At 40.7% G+C, this 21,031-nt stretch overlaps 1 protein-coding gene across 1 annotated transcript in view; it reads left to right on the top strand.

The window, feature by feature from the left end:
* Positions 1 to 21,031, top strand: part of Slc15a5 (solute carrier family 15 member 5) — a 100,967-nt gene that overhangs the window by 37,964 nt on the left and 41,972 nt on the right. Inside the window, exons 5-6 of the mRNA XM_036180438.1 lie at positions 3,224 to 3,410; positions 12,489 to 12,671. Of these exons, the coding sequence (XP_036036331.1) occupies positions 3,224 to 3,410; positions 12,489 to 12,671 (370 nt within the window). The remainder of the gene's footprint in view (positions 1 to 3,223; positions 3,411 to 12,488; positions 12,672 to 21,031) is intronic.

Here is a 21,031-nt window from a genome sequence, read left to right as displayed (position 1 = left end):
GACTAGATTTTGCCTCCAGATAAAATAATCACCAGCACAAAGACAATCAAAGTACCGGGAATAAAACATCTCAGAATTCCATATTTTAAATTTAGTAGCAATTATTGACCTTCAGGTCCCAGACATATATTTAAAATATGTTGATATTAAGGCCGACAAGATTGCCATTTGACATTAGGGCCACTCAAAGGTGAAAATGAATCTCTATTGACAGCAATTACTTCTGAATACTCAGAGGCCTGTGTGAAATAAAAGTATTTAAAATTTTAAAAGGGGGAGGATTTCAGAACTTGAGCCAGAAGCAGAAATGATTTCAAGCTTTCAAGACACCACAGCCTTTTTCTTGGATTAGGCAATATATTAATATTGCTTCACTAAAGATTAATGACACATTTGCAACATTATTAAGTTAACAGGTTTCAGTGTCTGTGATTCATGCCGATAATAACTTTATTCCTATTAACAATAACTCTCATTTGAAATCAGTAACAGAAACTTGCTCTGATGCTAGGAGCCACTCAGTCTTGAACTTACTCAGCTGCCAGCACTTTTTAAACCCCACATTCATCGTTCGTGTCCCTCAGACTCATAATTTTATGGAAGCAGAGCAGAAATAGCTAACACACCCTTCACTCTTGCCATCTGTCCCCAACCAAAGCAACCCCTGTTTACTATCCCAAGTATCAAAGACTGGGAGATAAACTATCACCAGCATGTGTTTTATGCAGACAGGGAGATGCTGTATGGAACTGTGGTCCAGCTCTATGTCTGGGCATAGCGAGAGTTACCTTTTGTCATTGGTCAGTTTGTTAACAGCAGCACTGACTCTGTCGGCACCATTTACAAACTCGCGATTTGTACACCCGATGAGGGAGAAAGGTCAGTGGGGAATTCAGTGAGAATCTGTGATGTGGAGGTTTGAGCCGATTGGCTCTGCTGGGGTGATGAGAAGGCAGGACTCTCCCTTCGGTTCTAGCACTGTATAAAAAGCCGTTTGTCAAAGCCATTCCTCTGTGCCTCTCAGTGGCTTTGTGTGCTACTGGAGATCAAAGACATCTTATGTGCCACTAATGACACTTAGAAAGTATGAAGCAATGCCCATGTCATGTGTCATGTGTCTTGTTTCTGATATCATGACTCCTCAGAGCATGATATAGGAAGAGACCAGAAGCTGGTGTTACGGATTTAGTTAGCACAGGGGTTTCCAGGTAGCATGGGGATTTCCTTAAATATGAAAAGGTTTTGTGGTCAGTTGAGACTATGAAGTGCAGCAAAGGAAATTTAAAGATTCGGTCATCTTTTGTATTAATACACAGACCTGCTCCACATAGCTTCTGTCGAGGTTGGCTAGTGTATCAGCCACCTTTGTTTCTTCCTTTTATTAAAGATTCATTTATTTATTTTATGTGCATTGGTGTAACCATGTGGGTGCTGGGAATTGACCCTGGGTCCTCCGGAAGAGCAGTCAGTGCTCTTAACCGCTGAACCATCTCTCCGGACCCTCAGTCACCTTTTGTTTCGCGGTGATAGAATTCCTGACACAACTCAGTGGAAAAAGGGCTTGTGTTGGCTCTCAGTTGAAGAAGATGCACAGAGTTATGACAAAGAAGACGTGAAACAATTGGCCCCATTGCATCTGCAGTCAGAAAACTTAGACCAGGCAGGAAGTGGAGACGGACTATCGAACCTCAAAGCCCGCCCCATGTTGTGCACTCTCTCCAGTTAGGGTTCCACCCTTCAGGGTGTCACAACCTCCCAAAATAGCACCTTGCTCTGGGGACCAACTGTCCAAGCACATATTCCTTTGGAGGACTGGACATTTCACATGGAAACAATAACAATTTGCATACCAGAATCATTTTTAAAGTGAGTAACAGGGCTGAAGAGAGATGACCAGCCATAAAGAACATTTGTTCCTCTTGCAGAGGACCTACGTTCAACTTTCCGTACCCATGTGACACATCACAATCTTCTGCAATTCCAGTTCCAGAGGGATCAGTACCATCTCTGGTCTCTGTCAGTACTGCATTTACATGGTATACAGACAAGCATGCAGGCAAAGAGCCCATACACATAAAATAAAGTGTTATAAATTAATAAACAAGTACATAAAGAAATAAAATAAAGCATTAAATAAAAACAATTAAGAGAAATCCACAAGCACAGAAAAGCTGGTCTTGTTTTCCTTCTTGTTGCTTGGCTGAGGCTGGAAACTAAGCCCTTCTGGGAATGCACACAGTGAGCAAGGTGCTTCCTCAGTGTCCCCTCTCGGAAAATATCATTAAATAAATGCTAACTATTTTGCTACCAACCTAGATGTCATTCAGAAATTCTACTCTAGGCCCTCCTGTGTGTTTCATCAGACACCCTTCACACTTTCTGGTGGTTTTGCTTTAATGTTCATGAAAACTTAAAGTCAGTTTGAGTTTGTGTGGTGATATATTGTGTATCCTAATAGTGTACCCTAATAAACTTATCTGGGGATCAAAGGACAGAGCCAGCCACCATATTAGACAGAGAGGCCAGTGGCACACACCTTTAATCCTATCACTCAGGAGGCAGAGATCCGTCTGGATCTCTGTGAGTTCAAGGCGACACTGGGAACAGAGCCAGGCATGATGACACACACCTTTAATCCCAGTACTTGAGATCTCATGTCCTTGCTTAGGAAGAACACACACCTTTAATCCCAGGAAGTGATGGCAGGAAGCAGAAAGATATATAAGGCATGAGGAAACAGGAACTAGATGCTTTTAGCAGCAGTTCAGCTGAGATCCATTCAGATGAGGACTCAGAGGCTTCCAGTCTGAGGAAACAAGATCAACTGAGGAGTTGGTGAGGTGAGGTTGGCAGTGATTTGTTCTGTTTCTCTGATCTTTCAGATTTCATCCTAATATCTGGCTCTGATTTTTTTTATTAATAAGACTGTTTAACAATTCATCTTACAAGCTTGAAGGATTTGTGTGACTTGATTCCTTACTTGTGGCCTTGACAGCAAAGTTATAAAGGTGAACAAAAATGACAAAACAAAGTTCTCGGGATCAGTGACAATGCTACTGAACTGAACATGGCCTCTGGGATCACAGATCTTTACTGGGTCTTGAAAAACTAAGGGACATCCATGTCTCTTGTCATAGAGTATGCATGGTGGGGCAGGCATTTGACAGAGTACCCTCCCTTCAAAGGAAAGCCACTGGCTAACTCATCTCTTCCTCAAATGCAGATTCCTTCCGGATACTATCTTCAGACCATGAATTCCAACCGGAACTTGGGGGGATTCCCTCTGCCCATTGCACTAATGAATGCCATCAGCATCCTGCCATTATTAATTCTGGCTCCCTTTATGGATTACTGCAGCAACCATCTACTTCCCTCTAAGAGGGACAGACCACTCCTGTCAGCGTACATTAGTAAGTACAACATAGGATTCTGAGAAAATTGTTTGCAACTTAGAAACAAAAAGATCCTAGCTACGTGCTCTTGAATAGACACACAGCTTTCAGAAATTTCAAAAATGAATAAATAAATTTATGAGTGGTAGCATCCAGGTCCCCGAATCCTGATTCAGACATCGACGTAACATCTTCAATCCATCCTTTTATACTCCCTCAGAAGTCACAGCCGATATAAAGAGACAGTGAAACCCTGAACACCACTAAATGGACTTTCCTTCAGTAGACCGTCCTCACTCCTAAGTTAGTCCCTAATGTGTTCTTAAAAAGAGAAGGTGCTTAGTGAATCTCAAAAAAATTAATAGTTTTAATTTCTGAACCAGTAACAAAGTTTATTAATAATTAGTACTGTGAGCATGGAGAAATGGCTCTAACATGCTTGCCTAACATGAATAAAGCCACACGTTCTGTCTCCAGTCCCGAAAGAGAAAATGAATTCTCTGATTCACAGCCTCTGTAGAGGAATTCTTCAGATAGTAGGGGTATAGCAATGATTTTCAAAAGGTTTTCAAAGTAGAACAATTTAAGATAGCTTCCCTAGGACACATACATTAAGCTATAAAATAAAATTCATCTTGTTAATGGAGAAAAACCACAGAATCCATTCTGATGGATATGTCCTTCCAGCCATGTTCAGTAAGGCATTGTCAGGGAGCCACAGGGCAAGTGGACAGTGAAGCCAGTGTGTTCTCTGCCACTGAACTGCTACTATGTGACTTTGAAACGAACACCTAAGCTCTCCTGTCTGCACTTGGCTTGTTTCGGATTTTTTTGAGGGGCACAACCTACATAAACCTTGGGTCACTTGTTCTGTGAGACCAGAAGCACTCAGCATGCCATGGATGCCCAGAACACAGCCTTAATACTCAGTGGAGGTGTTACAAACAATGGTGATTTGGGCCACCATTTGCAGGGGACACATTTGTCCTTTGATAGAAAAAAAAAGAAAAACCAAATTAGAAACTCCTAGGAAACACGGGCAAACGAATGTGGTAGTCGATAGCTGAGACATGATTCCTTTGCAAGAATCAAGGACAGACTGCAGATTTATTCTTCCAGCTTGCTGACCTGTTCTGTCTCTCCTTAAAGATCAGAGGCCATGGTCTTCTGGTCACACACACTTCCTGCTGTTTCTCTGTACAGGAGTCACAGTTTTGTGTGTGTTTCCTGTATTTCTCAAATCCATGAGTATGATTCTGCTTAACAGAGCACAGGGAGTTTGGTTTTTGTTAGAACTCAAGATGACTAAAATCATCATAGTGACTATGGTTATCCACACAGAGATCTTTAGCACACAAGTTTCCAGAATTTACTTCTCACCAGGTAGGCCTGTCATTATTGTAAATAGCATTTAGCAAAACATAAATCTTAACTTTTTTTTTTTTTTTTACAATCTCTGAGTTTTAAATACGCTTTTTATGTCTGCTAATGAAGAATTCCAAGAAAAACAGTATTATTTAAAGAAGACCCAGGGTTCTTTCCTGAACTTTGAGGACACAAATGAAAGTAGATAGAACCTTGTATGTTTGACTTCTGTGAACTCACTATTGAAACAGAATAAAAGGAGCATATGGCGAGAGAAGGGTCCATTGATATTACAAAATGTCGAAGAACTTGGCAGTCTTATACAAGTATCATGAAACTTACAGGCAGAGCTACCAAATTTATGCATGAAAAATTTAAATCTGGCCCACTTTAAGGAAACAGACCAACACAGCTACAAGATCCTAATTAGAAATCCTCCTTAGAATAAAGCATCTTAAGTTCAGTTTAAATTTGATCGACTTTCTCTATGACATATTTGAAATCATGGCTATTCTGCTAGATATGCTCTCATGAATATAGGTGGCAGAATTATCTAGTACATCATTTGATGTTGTTGATGAACTAAATTATTTTCCATGAAAATCAGTAACAAGACCTGTTGGGCAGGAGACAAGAAAGCTAGACTCACTTCAAAAGAAATGAAGCTTTGCTCCGCTGGGTATGCAATAGTGAATTCAGTTGTTTCTAAGCCAGACTCCATTCATTCATTCATTTGCATACATGTTCATTCATTTGCATACTTGTTCATTTATTTGCATAATGTTTTGCTATGGGAATATAACAGTATGATGATATGCGTCTTTTAAACTAGATATTTGGGTAGGTTTTCCATATTCTGGTTATGATTATGGAAGATTAACAAGTTTCACCAGGACATGAAAGCCAAACCAAGGGTACTTTCTGATACCAATTTACATAATTGAGTGAGTCTAATACTAACATGTCTTTCCACTTTGAACTCAAATGCCTGAAAATATGAGTGAGGCATATAGGTATATAAATTATGGATGGGCATATATTTATGAGTTCCTAGTTTGAACATGGGCACCATCATGTATATATTATTTTTAGATGCATGATAAACCATATTTTAATATACTAAAGCTCATCAAGACAGTGTCATTTAAATTCAGGTTCTTATTTTGCAGCCATTATACCATTATTATTATTATCATTAGAATTATTAGTATTATTCCATTATTCAACTATACATGGCTATTAGAGTATAGAAGTTAAATTACCAACATTGATGAAATCTTTACTGCTGTTTCAGTGGAAAGTCAATTAAGTGCCTCCACTGGCTGCTTTCCTTGAAGGTATGACTGAGGACCTGATGACAGCAGCTCATAAAATGAAAGGCCTATTTTGGCTCATGCCTTCAGGGGATGCAGTCCACTATCATGAGGAAAGGTGCCGTGAAGGAGAATGAGGCATCAGGTCACACTGTATCACAAAGAAGCAGGGAGAGGGAATATTTACAGTCAGCTCAGTTTCTTCTTACTCAGCCTGGGATTCAGCCCATGGACTGCTGTTACCCACATTAGGGGTGTGTCCTAGTTAGCTTCAACCACCATCTTGGCACAGCCTAGAGCTGAGAGAAGAAGACTCCCTTAAGAACTTGCCTGATCGTATTTGATTTCTGGCATGTCTATAGGGGATTGTCTTGACTACTAATTGGTGTAGGAGGGCTTAGTCCCCTGTAAACAAAAGCATCCTTAAGTAGGTGGTCCTGAGTTATATAAGAAAAGCTAGCAAGTGGGAGCCTTGAGTGAGTCAGCAAGCAACATTACCCTTGGTTTCTGCTTCAAGTTCCTGATCCAGTTTCCCACAGTAGTAAACTGGGACACGGAGTTTCAGCCAAACAAATCCTTTCCTCCCCCCACCCCCAGTTGCTTTTAGTCATATTGCTTGTCACAGCAAAATAATGAAACCAGAATATGGTGGGTCTAGAATATCCCCCGCAGACATGCCCAGAGATTTGTTTCCAGTAAGAGTCTAGGTATTGGAGAGCTGACATTATCCAACAGCTCCTCTTGTTGCTACAGGAAGCAGCTATTTCATGTGTTGTCCCACTCCTTACGATATCCAGTTGCTCTCCCTTCAGGAACTGTCATATTCCAGTGAAGTGGGTGATGACGGCAGTGATAGCGTTTGAGAGTCAGAACCACAGCCCAGACTCCTGGGAGATGGAGAAATCTCACCAAGTCGGTCAAACTTGAAATTTAATAAATCATTTAATTTACCTAGCTCATAATTAATGCAATGAGAAGGATTTCTCATTCACCATATGAAGTGATGGTGATCACTAAATAAAAATCATGAAGTATGTCAGTCATTAAAAGCATCTCTAGAGGCTGAGGGCTTGTCTAGCATGCTTTGATCCTCAGCACATCATAAACCAGGTATGTGGGTGCCTGCCTGCAATGCTAGCACTCAAAAGGTGAAGGCAAAAAAAGGAGTTCAAGGTCATTCTCAGCTATAGAGTGAATTTGAGGCCAGCCTGGGATACATGAGAGATCATCAAAAAAGAACAAACCTCTATACCTTCCAAACCTATGCCAGGTGAAGGCTTGATGTGCTGATGGTATTTATCAAGATTACATCCCCTCATAAAAAGGTCAACCTTAATTTACCAAAATTCTAAAGTTGCTAATATCATTGTGATTTGTCCTTTCATAACTAGCCAGACTTTCTAGTGCAAAAATATTTACACCTTGAGTATTTCTTTCCTTAGCACTGATTACAATCATGTAATGTGGTATTCAGTAGTGAGTGCTGACATAGGCCAGTATTAATCTGACTAAAATGAGCCCAATTAAGATTACTAATAAGTGCCATACAAAGCCTGAGAATACAATTAATCTTGGCTTTGAAGTACCATTAAATCGAAATGCAGACAAAATATATTCAAATACTTGTAAGATCTACTTTACAATAACCTGAAAATTCTGATTGTGACAGAAAGCCTAATGTAATACTGTTCAAGCAAAGTGTTGGCCCCTTTATGCATAACCAGAACCTTCTGCTACTTCACATGATTGGCTGTCATAGGAAGTTCCCAATTGGGTTGGAAAGGAAGTGATGGTTAGTCTAAAATCAAAGCCCTGGCTCAGTCCCATTGGGTCACCCTTTTTCTCTTCTCTTTCTTCTTCTTTTTGATAGCTTCATGCTATTACAGTCCTGGACCACCTTGAGCTTGCAATGTACAGCAGCTCCCCTGTCTCAACCACCACAGCACTGGGATTACAGGCATGTGAGGCTATGCCTGATTGCAATTACTATTTTCTGTGAGGTTTACAAGTTGATGAATTTTCCCAAGAAACATGCTATATGCCCATTGTAAAATATTTAATGGAAAGAACTGTGTAAACAGGTACAAGAGTCACTTTTATAGATATCAACTGCAATAAGTAAGATTTCTTTTTTAATTAAGAAATTTCTTATTCATTTTATGTACCAATAACAGATCCCTCTCTTTCTTCCCTCCTCCTGCCCTCCTCCAGCCTCCCCCACACACACAATCCATCCTCCAGTCCTTCCTCTAAAAAGTTAAGGTTTCCCATGGGGAGTCAGCAAAGCCTAGTACATTCAGTTGAGGCAGGTCCAGGCCCTTCCCACTGCATCAAGGCTGTTCAGAGTGTCCCACCATAGGTAATGGGCTCTAAAAAGCCAGTTCATGTAACAGGGATAGATCCTATTCCCACTTCCAGTGGCACCTTAAACAGATCAAGCTACACAACTGTCTTGCTTATGCAGAGGGCCTAGTCCAATCCCATGCAAGCTCTACAGCTGCTGCTCTAAAGTTCATGAGTTCCCATTAGCTTGGTTTGGTTGTCTCTGTAGGTTTCCCCATCATGATCTTGATGTCCTTTCTCATAGAATCCCTCTTCACTCTCTTTGACTAGACTCCTGGAGCTCGGCCTGGTGCATGGTTGTGGATCTCTGCCTCTGTTTCCATCAGTTACTGGATGAAAGCTCTATGATGACAGTTAGGGTATTCACCAATCTAATTACTGGGGTAGGCCAGCTAAGACACCCTCTACAGTATTGCTAGTAGTCTAAGTTGGGGTCATCCTTGTGGATTCCTGGGAACTTCCCTAGCACCAGGTTTCTCCCTATCCCCATGATGTCTCCCTCTATCAAGGTATTTCTTTCATTGTTCTCCTACTCTGTCCCTCCTCCAACTCAATCATCCCATTCCCTCATGTTCTCATCCCCCATCCCCTACCCTCTATTGCCCCCTCACCCCCAGTTTACTCAGGAGATCTCATCTATTTCCCCTTTCCAGGACAATCCATGCATCCTCTTAGGGTCCTCCTTGTTTCCTTTCTCTGGAGCTGTGGGTTGTAATCTGATTATCCTTTTCTTTACATCTACTATCCACTGATGAGTGAGTGCATGCCATGTTTGTCTTTCTGAGTGTGGGTCACCTCATAAGTTTTCTTCTTAGTTGTTCTTTTATTTAACAAAGGCACATTGATATCCTCAGGTCTTTGAGTTAACATAAAATTGGAATTAAGTTTGGAGTGAAGAAGATGGATCTAGGGCACCATCTGAAGCAGTATTTGATGCCTTACAGAGTGCAATACTTGGATCTGATCGTGTCAAATGAAAGATCTGTTCCACATTCAAAAATTGAGAGAGACTGGGTCCCGTCTCCTGAAATGAGATCAGTTGTCCAAAGAGAAATAATACAGAGATGGAGTGTAGTTCACCTGAACACAGAAGCATGCAACTAAGAACAAAACCAATTAAAATATTTTAAAACACAGGGCAATTTTTGAGAGTTTATTTTTACTTTATGTGCATGGGTATTTTATTTTATTTGCATGTATGTCTGTGCACCACCTGCTTGTAGCATCCTTGGAGGCCAGAAGAGGGTATTAGATGCCCTAGAACAGACAGTTATGAGCCGCCATGTTGGTGCTGGGAATCATATCCCAACTATCTGCAGATCAGTGAACTCTGTTAAACACTCTGCTCTCTCTCTAGCCTGACACACTCCATTTCCATAGTGGGAAGTAATCTTCCCCAAAGGCAGCAAACACATGGTAATAAAGTAATTGTCAAGTTCATTTTCTGTTCTGGAAAGCTGCTAAATGAAGGATCCAAGGAAAATGTCCTAACCCCTCAAAAGAAATTCATAGCTATGGTAGCACACTGACACACTGGACTCCATACATCAAACTATCCATGAAAAGTCTATAGTCATCCTAATGGATAAGCTTACCTTATTATATACTTTATACTTATTATTATATAACAGGAAAGGAAGGGTTAATTCTAGAACAAATTCCAACTTTCCCTTGTTTCGTTGTGCTCTAATTTTGAAAAGTATTACGTAGAGTATAATAATATTCATTATGAGAGCTTCAAGACTCTTACGGGCTTATCTGCAGTGACATAGCCAATATTAAAGCATATATTATTTGATATCTCCTCTGGAACTATTGTGTTCCATCCTATTAATACAGATCTACAGGAACTTAAAATTTGTGCATTCTGATCAATGGCACTCGGCTTCGGGTATGCAGTGATCTCACCTTAGTTAAATTGTTTTAATGGAGTAGATTAAATTTAGATTGGAATCAATTTCACTGGCCTAAGGCTGCAGTAGCAAACACAGGCATTTAGATCCTTCTTGTACAATAAACTCTGTCCCAGGTCATCTAAGTAATGTGTACTATAATTTAAATGATTTCATCTTCTCTGAAAATCAAATTGAAATTTAATGTCCAATGGGACAGTGGTGGGGTGTTTGGACTGCAAGGGATGTCTGAGCCATGAATGGGATTCTGTGCTCTTTAAAAAGGGCTTGATAAAAGAAGTATGTTCTTTTTGTTCTCTGACTCCACTCTTTGTGGTCACAACGTTCATCCTCTTTGGAGGATGTAACATCCAAGGCGCCAACATAGACCAAACATCAGCCTGCACCAAGCAAATGAAGTTGCTGAGCCCTGATCATGGACTTCCCAACCTGTAAAACTGAGAAAATAAATCCTTGTTCTTTATAAATGATCCTATTGCAGGTGTTGATTCCAGCAATGTAAGAGGACCTTTTGAAACACTTAATTAAATGTGTGCTTAGTCTGAATTTGTGTGGAGAAGGACCCTTGGTATTGAGCTAGATCAGTTTGGATGAACCTTTGGTTGGATTGAGCTAGATTAGGTTGAATATTCTTTGCTAATGCAGAGCTTCTCAGAGTTTAACATGGATAGAGACCATCTGAGGATGTAGTTTAGTGCAGGTTCTGATTCTGTTGTTGGTTGTATATCTGAGAGTCTCCATAGCTAACAAGTTCCCAATGACAGCAACAGTGCTGGCTGGTCACATAGTGGAATGTCAAGAACAGAAGGGGGTCCAGGACAGCTGTCAAAGAGTCCATGAAGATGTGTAGACTGGTAGCAGTGACCCAGAAAAAAAAAAGCCACAGTTTGTTATCAAGCCAAAAATAAAATTAAAAACAAACAACAAATGCTAATTACTAAACAAATGCCTCACTAGAGCGCTGGACCAAATCTGGTCCCAGATATGTCTGTGGATGCACAAACTATGAGATACTTGCACACATAAGTGTTTCAAGTTATTTAATCATAAGAAATGTTAACTTTGAGCCCCAACTGAGTGAAATTACACAACTATCTCACAGATTTTCAATTTGAATGTGAATCATTAAAAGCTTATTTAAAAAATTCCTATTCTTACACACATACTTGCGTGTGTTTTTTTTTTTCCCCCTTTTTCCTTTTGGCCTACAGGAACTGTATTTATTACTGACCATTTACAGAAAACCCAAACTACAGACTCTAGTCTAACAAACCAGCAGACAAACTATAAACCTTCTCAGACAGATTGTAAACCTTCTGACCTACAGACCATCACTTTACAGTCTCCCATCCAAACACTAACAACCCCTGCTTGGCCTCTGAGAGGAGGAGAGGTCAGGTGAGATGGGATGAGGTGGTCATAGACCAAGTGATGTCAATACTCAAAGTGTGTGTAGTCTTTGTCTAGGTTACATAATGTGAGAGGCATCTCAGAAGACACTCCTAGAGGTCCAATTCTAAATTAGGTACCTTTCTGTGGTGGGGTTGAACCGGGACCTCATACACACTAAGCAAATATTCTACCACTGGTAAGCTGTGTCTTCAGGATACAAATTAAAATGAGAAATCCTAAGAAATCAAGTTGATGCTCATTCCTGGTTTTATGACTTGTTTTCCCAATAAGGAAGGCTTTCTAAGATGTTTAAAACTACATATTATTGCATCTTAATAAACAACCTTTCAACCATTGTGAAGTTGATCTGTGTAAACTCTTTCAATCATAAAAAAACTACTATATCTTCTTTTTTTGCCTCTTATTGAAAATAGTTTTTTTCTCACATAATATATCCTGATTACGGTTCCCCTCCCTCTGTTCCTCCCAGTTTCTCTCCACCTCCCCTCCCATCTGGATACACTCACTTTCTCATTAGAAAACAAACAGGCTTCAAAGCAATAATAAAAAAGTAAAACAGAAAAGCATGATAAGATAAAACAAAACCTATCACAACCGAGATGGATAAGACAAACAAACGGAAGGAAAAGAGAAGTGTGGCTGCTCTCTGTGCATCAGAAGGATGTTCCAGAAGCATCCCCTAGTCAAGGAATAAGGAACCTCGCAGCTTCTTAGCGTGCTCTCCAGCTCTTTTGCTTTGTCTTCTGCAGTTGCTGGTAACGGTTGTGCTGCCCTGTCTGTGGCAATAGCCGGCTTCCTAGAAATACACAGAAAACTCACCCAGGAGCAGTCTCCTCCAGGCAGAGGTTTCACTGTTTCCTCCCTGGCCTGTGGCTCTCTGGTTCCTCAGTATGTGTTGCTTGGAGTGTCTGAAGCCCTGGTCAACCCAGCGGGTAAGTAACGCTGTGGGTGCTTTGAGAGGAGCATGCCCCCCCCCCCCCGTGGCCTGCAGTCCCAACAATGCTTTTAGCAAGCCTGTTTCCACCCTCATTTGAAACAACAGCTCGATTTTCCTCATTCTGCTATCTATAACCAACTATTAATTCTATTAGAATATAGATAAAGGAAATCGCTAACCTGATTAGAGCCAAGACCATTTGGTCAGACAGAAATGGGCAGAAATAAACCTGGAAGACAATGTACTGAGTTAACATCCATCCTCCACCCTCGGACTTTCCTCCCTCTGACTGAATCAGAGGCACTCACACCGGCACCCTCCCAAAAGTGGTGCATGGACTTACAGAGTATATAAATATGCAAATGAGATGAAAATTGGATGCAATTTACCTAATAACTCAACGTCTTCAAATTAAATTACCCTAGATTAAAAGTAATCACCAGTATTTCATACGACATGTTCAAATTATGTTTATTAAATATCAGAATTTTCTAGATTATCTCAATTGCTTATATTGATTAGACTAGCCACTTTATACTTTACCACGTAATTTCAAGAACTTCCTGCAACATTGTCATGTGTGTGTTTGTGTGTATGCACACTTATCAAAATAACATAGCAAGCATATCTTGGATTTTGACCCTCCTCATGGTTCCCTGAAATGTGACTACACGTAACTCAACCCATATTGCACACTTTAGTGAGAATATTTTACATGATTAACTAATATATATAATATATATATTGCTATTTTCTACTTATGAGTATTTTTCCCTACCTGTATTGTGCATGCAGTGCCTCTGGAGCCCAGAAGAGAGTGTATGATCCCCTAGAACTGGAATTAGAAATGGCTGTGAGGCACGATGTGGATGAGGGAATCTAACCTGGGTCTTCTAGAAAAATAGCTAGTGCTGGTAACCGTTGAACCATCCCTCCAATCCCTTTAACTGTAGTCATACATCCAATGTCCCCTCTTTTCCACAACTTTTGCATCATCATCTTAAATGAAAATTCTAATCATTTCATTTGTGTCTAAAGTCTATTGGTGAAATTATTAAGGCCACTCCACGTAGTTAAAAGGGAGGTTTATTTTGTAGGGTAACTTACAAATGAAGGGGTAGGTTGCAGGGTCTGGCAAAGGTATAGCACAGTCCGGCGGTGTTCTCTGGAGAACTCTGCTCGGTCTACCTCCTGCATCCAGCGTTCCGGAACCAAGAGAGCGACCTCCCCTTGATCCACGGTCTTCTGCCCCCTCCTCTGCCCCACCTTGTGGGCGTGATCATTACTGAAGCCTCAATGGGGGTTGGAACTTCCAGGCCAATGCTGGGATGGCTACCCACTACAAAAATCTTTAATGAGTCTATTATAGTCTGAATTATTTCAAACTTCTTTATGTCTATATTTAATAAATTTATGTCCACACATACAATGTGCACATATATAAAACTGGAGAAATTAATTTAAAAAATTGAAATAAATTAATACAATTTTTCTAATGATAGTCACAGACATATTCACATTTCTTCTTGTTCTGTTAAAACATGTCATTTATATGTTCCATATGAATCAGTTACTAAATTCTGTGATGGGAAGGCCATTGTATATCACAGCAAAGAATAAATAAGAAGTGTGAACAAATGCTGCCACAGTGGCATTTGTGATCAGCCCATTGCTTTTTGTAGGAACTTCTTGAAAATCAGTAAAATTCTTTGGGTTTCCTGTGGAAGAATCATTACATGGAGGAAATTCCTAACCTGCTGAGCAAAGTGATACAACATCTAGAAGCCAAAGAGATCAATACAACCATGAACTACTAAAAACAATGGTTCATGTAATGTAATCACTAATCTAACCTTTTAGAATACCTATCAGGAAACTGAGTTCAACTAAGTAAGCTTTTATCTACTATAGGGTCTGTAGACCAGAAAACAGAGACTTTGGTTTCGTGCCCAGCCTTCTACCTGCTACATGAGGGTCTTTGGGACTCATTTAATCTCTAAGCTTCAACTTTCTGATCTTAAAAATAGAAAGAATAATCATTATTCTTATATCTTAGAATTAGGATGAATGGAAACGGGAGGTCATTCTTTGAAAACCAACTGGTATAAAGCTTGAATGGGAATGTTAATCTGTAAAATCAAGTAACACCAGGGAAGCAGTGCAGCATGACCATTCAGCTTTCTGATCTTAAACTTGAAGTGACCTGAGTTTACACCCTGTTCTGCCACTGACGACCAGTGCCAAGCAACCTTGGGCTTCTCTCATCATCTAGAGGAGTTATCCCAAGAACCTTGGGAAGTATTTTGTGCAAAGCAAACTGCCAACTGTTTTGTACATAGACAGTGCTTTGCATTCAACAGCATTGTGTGAGTTTATTTTCCTCACTGCTGTTTGCGTGAAATTAGTAGTGCCAACTCGAGACTCAGCACAGCTCCGTGAATCACAGACAAATTAAACACCTAATGAGGTGAGTAGAACTGCCGTTCTCCCACGAGCCACCCAGGATCCCTCTATATTCCTTCTTTACATGTTGCCTGCAACCCAACAGCAAGAATTAGAATGTTTGGAAATATGACCTAGCTCTGGCCACAACTGTTTCATCCAGAGTCTCTGAACTTACACCCCCTCCTTCTCCTGCCACATTAGTCCATTCTTTCTCTCCCTTTTTAATTTCTTTAAATTATTATTATTTTATTTTATGTGCATGATTATCTGCCTTCATGTATGTCTGGGCATTATAATATGTATCTGGTGTCCCTGGAAGCCAGAAGAGGGCATAAGAATCAGATTTCCTTGGACTTAAAAACTGTTGTGAGCTGCCACGTGGGTACTAGAATTCTACCCAGTTCCTCTGGAAGGGCAGCCAGTGTCTTTAACCATTGAGCTGTCTCCCTGGCTCCATTCTCTTGAGAGCAGCTATGGTAGCCTTTCCTAGACATCCATCCCAGCATCCTGAGCTAACCATTTCCCAGTAGACATAGTGGTGAACGGTCTCACCCCCGTTGCCCTGATTTGGCATCAGTGTAGTGTTCCGACCAAATGTTATAATATCCTGGCCCTTCATCCCTCACTTTAAGTCTTCATGTTTCTAGGTCATCCAGTGTGACCCTGTTTCCAAGGCCTGTGCACTGACTTTGTGTTCACAGTACCTTTTCCCTCTGTTTTGAAATGATGGCTTCTTTTCACTGAGTTTTCTCAGAAGTCATCCACTCAGAGAAACCATTCTTATTCTCTTATTTGTTACTTCTCACCCTGTCTCTATAATAACCTCTCTCCTCTTACTCCACCTCACACATGCACACTTCTTTGTTTTAAATAACACAAAAATCTTGAATTGTCTTCTATACTGTCTGCCTCTTGGCAGAAGAATACATGTTCCCTAAAACAAGAGCTTTTGTGCCTGTGGTTTATCCTCATAGTCCTCTGAGTTCAGTCTTCCATAAATGTGTGTGTACACACTATGCTATAAATAAATATTTTCTTAATTGAGTAAAGACATGAATGAGCCGGGCTGTGGTGGTGCATGCCTTTAATCCTGGCACTCAGGAGGCAGAGCCAAGCAGATCTCTGTGAGTTTGAGGCCAGCCTGGCCTACAGAGTGAGATCTAGGACAAGCATCAACACTACACAGAGAAAACTTGTCTCAAAAAAAAAAAAAATAAGAATAATACATGCATGAGGGAAATCAACTATTTTTTATGACCTACATTAACGACAGTGGACAAGGAGGCATAGTGGCTCACTCCAAAGATATCTGGGGATGTCTTCTGCCCTACAGTGACATGTGGTACACTGGACATGTGCTACCAGCCCAAGTGGGGAGACAAAGACTTAAAAACCAGGCTTAATTGCGGCAGTATCTCATCCAGCTGTTTATAAACCTCAAAGCTTTGGACTTACCCCCAATAACAAAAATACAAGAAAAAGTCAAGGTGAAAATACATCAAAACTGTGTCTTTGGGCAACTTACAACTTTGTATGTGTCAAGAGGTAGAGACAAAGTAGGAAAGATAGAAGGTAAAAGGTGCACAGAGACAATTAGAGCACAGAGAGAGGCACTTACTAAGTCAGACCAAGGTTAGTTTTATAAAGTGGCCAATATGAGATAGACTGTGTAGTTCGGTCTCTATTTTGGTTGTTTAACTATGGCACTGTAGTACAAACCAAACTGTAGACAATGTATAAAGCAGGGTATGGCCATGGTCTAGTATGACTTTATGCACAAGGGTTCTGGCCTGGTCACTCTCCCACCACAGCTGCCTTATCCCTAGGTGGGTTAAAGATATAGTGACTACAGGTGTAGGTGGATCGAAACTTAAGGTAGCATGGAAGACATCAGAGGTAAATGGACAGAGAAAAAAGACTTGATTGATATAAGGGTGGCTATACAATATTAAAGGAATGTAGAGCTAACCCAAGTGACTCTGTAGACCCAGAGGGTGAGAAGAATTTATCAATTTTGAGAATGGTGAACATGATTAGCAGGTGACAATGTGCAAGAGAAGTAGTGGATAATGTGATTTCATGAGATTACAGGCTGGCGTCTTCAGGGATAGGACAGAATGGTGCTCTCCAGGTCCAATGGTGGAAGCTCCATTTCTGGGATTATGCTCCTTTCCATGTTCTAAACTGCTTCTTGACTATCATAATAAACACATTTTCAACTGTTCAAGAACAACTGGAGTAAAAAAGAATTCCCGCAGTGAATTCCCCATCACAGGTGCCTTAGGAAGGTGGTTATGTCTCCATATACTATAGCCTCGGCACATGCTACAAATGGCATCCTTACAAACCATAGCCTGCTGCTCTCCGGGGGCACATTTTCAGCTCTCATTGGCAAGAAGACTAGTTTTCATAGGCACTTGGAAATTTTTTTTTACAGAGTCTCCATAGCACAGTGGTTATTTTAGAGTAGTGACTGACTTGTTGGCAATATCTGTGCCATAATGGGCTACAGGATGCATCTTGGAGCCTGAATGCACAAGTTGATGATCACTAAAGTTGAACAAGATCAGAACATGCAATTAGGCACCCGAGATTTGGAGATCTGAAGGCTTGAAAAGCTAAGTCCTATAAAAGGGAACTGGAGGCTTTCAAAAAATGACTAAAATGACACCAAAGAAAGATTAACCAGCAGGCAGATAGCTGGCAAAGTGTATTCATGAATTATACACTGCACCAGAAGTTCTAGCAAGAGAAAAGCATGGGATTAATAATTAAGGAGCAGAGTAATCATGGTCTCATGCATTGTGCTTCTTCCCAGGGAAAGGAATCAGCCCACTTAGTCTTCCTGCCCATTATTTGTCTCCCCGTATTTATAGTGAGCAGGATTCATAAGCCAAATCCATTGTAACTGGAATCAGTTCTTCCCAGAGCCTTTTACATGCCTGTGAACCTTCCTGAAAGTACTAGAGGGCTTGACTTCGGAATTCTGTTGGTGATATCTGCTATGCAGAAGAGCTGTAGAACCTGGCCACCAGGATTAGATGCTTTTCTTTGCAGTACGTTATTTACTGCTGTCATTGTCCTCATCCACAGCCAGTGTTTATTCAGTTTATTCAGCCTGTGTAGCACTGTGCACTCCTCTGTCAGCCCTTCCAGAGTCTAAAATCAGAGAAGGAAAGAGGACCTCCACCCATCTGCAGCCCAGCACTCAGCAGCTTTCCTGGAGCATAGACATGGATGCCCCTAAGTAAAGACAAGTGGAGGACACACAGAAAAATAAACCAGAAATGTTGTGCAGTTACAGGAATAAGCATTAATATGTATTTGTATTGTGTATTAGTAAGTTCATTTAAAGTGCTTGTCATTTAAAGTAAGTACCTTTAAAATTAGGGCTTCTATTGCTGTGAAGAGACACTATAACCACAGCAATTCGTATAAAGGAAAACATTTCATTGAGGTAGTGGCTAACAGTTTCAGAGGTTTAGTCCATTATCATTATGGCAGGGAGCATGGCAGCTAGGAGTATGGTGGTATGCAGGCAGACATGGTGCTGGAGAATTCTACATCTTGATCCAAAGGCAACAGGAAGTGAACTGAGAGACACTTGGTGTGACTCGAGCATATATGAGACTTTAGAGCCTGCCTCCATAGTGACACACTTCCTCCACCAAGGCCACATTCACTCCAACAAAGCCACACCTCCTAATAGCACCACTTTTGGGGGAGGGTCATTTTCTTTTAAGACACCACAGTGCTGGACAAGAGCTGGCAAGATGGCTGTGCAGATGAATATGCCTGATGACCAGAGTTCAGTCGTTGGAAGTGTAGAAGGAAAGAACTGACCCCAGAAAGTTGTCCTCTGACCTCCACACAAATGCTATGGCCCCTGTGACCACACATACACATTGATGTTAATAACAGAGTTGGGGGACTATGTGGACAGATGCAGATGTTTCCTAGGAGAAATACAAGTAAGCCAGGTGTGACCAATTCCCAAGAAGCAAGAGAGGCAATAAAAACATGTCTTTATTCTTATAGACAAGACAAGGATGTGTTTAGTGTTTCAAGTTCATCTGTTTTCTATTATCTTTTCTTTTTAAAAATGAGTCTTAATATTAATTTATAATCTCATTGTAGAAATTTTTCAAAGCACGCAAGAAAAAGAAAATTAGAAACCAAATAATTCAACCACTCAGAATTAAGATAGTTCCTGTTATTTTATGTACTTACTTATTTGCTGAATAAAGGCAATAGGCATCAGTGAGATGAACTCCAGGCATCCATCTTTCAGTGTCAGCGAAATGTAACTTGGGGTAAAATGTGTCATACCTGGTCTCACTTCCATCCTTCGCCCCTCTGGTATGTCATTTTGAAGCAATTCTCAGATACCGGTCTATAATAAATACCAAACGTTTTAACAAGAATGGTTTAATACAGCTATGCTAGCATGACATAAGCATAACCCTGTATACTTACTCTAATCCATTTCTAATTTCAGGAAAGCTTACTTCTAGCTAATTTTTCAAGTTTCCTCACAGCTTTGTCTCACCTTGTTGCCTCCATCATGACCAGGGAAAAAGGAGTTAATTGTTTCGGATGGCCAATGCTAAAGCTATTCCCTCTTTCTGAATACCTCCCCTTTAATGGGCGTTGTAGTTTCCTTTCGGTTGCTATGATAAAACACTCTGACCAAAACTAACTTAGGGGATGAAAAGATATCTTTGTTGGCTTACAGTCCATCCTGAGGGCAATCCGAGCAGTAATTCAAGGGAAGTATGTAAAAGGACAGAAACCATAGAGGAATGTTGCCTGCCAGCCCATTCCCTGGCTGGCTTATGCTTGTCAGCTTTCTTACACCGCCTAGAACCACCTGTTAGGGATGGTTCCACCCACAGTGTGCTGAGTCCTCCTATAGCAATTAATAATCAAGTGTTTCCCACCCACCAATCTGGTTTAGGGAATTCTTCAGTTGAGGCTTCTCCACTAAGATGACTTTAGCCTGTGCTAAGTTGACAATTTAGGCTAACCAGCACATTGGCAATGTATATAAAGGGTTTTGTACGGTGCCTTGCACAGATAGAACATTGTTTAAGTTAGATAATCTTAACACAAGGGCTCACAGTTGGTCAAAATGAAGAGAACAACAGCAATCAGTCATTGGCTAAGCCAAATGAGACATCTATATCACACCCATCCCAGAGACCATTGCTGAAGCAGATGTGGAAGATTATATGAGGCAGAAGTTGGGGAGGACCAGAGGGGAAAGTGTCTTCTAGACATGACAGGACCACTGCACTCATGAATTCACTGCAGCTGGGGTTGCCTGCCCAAGACCCAGCCAGTCACCATTACCGCATTGAGTGGAAAGGAATTCCTGAGTCTGAGTCCCCTCCCAACTGAGAATGGCTTCTAGGGAATGGAGCCTGACTCTTCTTTAAAGGTGTGGCTTCTGGCGGGTCAACCATGCTCCAAGGGATGGCTCCACATGCAGAGATGTGGGTCGCACAAACTGGAGTCCATGAGTTACTAAAAAACAAATGAAAAAGAAGAAGCTATAATGCTCCAGGGGTGGGTGGCTAAGTAAGTGGGTTAGATCTGGAAGGAGTTATTAGGAGAACTTGAAGGTGAATATGATCAAAATACTTTACATGAAATTCTCTTAGAGTTAATAAAATATTAAAAAGAAAAAATAATTAAATAAAAGTAGCTAGACTTAATACATGCAAATCAGCATTAAACTTAGCAGTTTATAGGTAGTACATCAGGTATCACTGTACCTCTATGTATGTGAGTAATGACAGTATTCCCATTTCAAACAGCAAGATGTTGAGACTTAGATTAATAAACTCACATGGAACCACAGGCAGAGTCCTCATGACAGAAGTGATATGCAGAACAGCTTGCACTTTG

Source organism: Onychomys torridus, chromosome 3 (genome assembly GCF_903995425.1).
Source record: "Onychomys torridus chromosome 3, mOncTor1.1, whole genome shotgun sequence".
NCBI lineage: Eukaryota > Metazoa > Chordata > Mammalia > Rodentia > Cricetidae > Onychomys > Onychomys torridus.
This window is presented reverse-complemented; position numbering and strand designations above follow the sequence as displayed.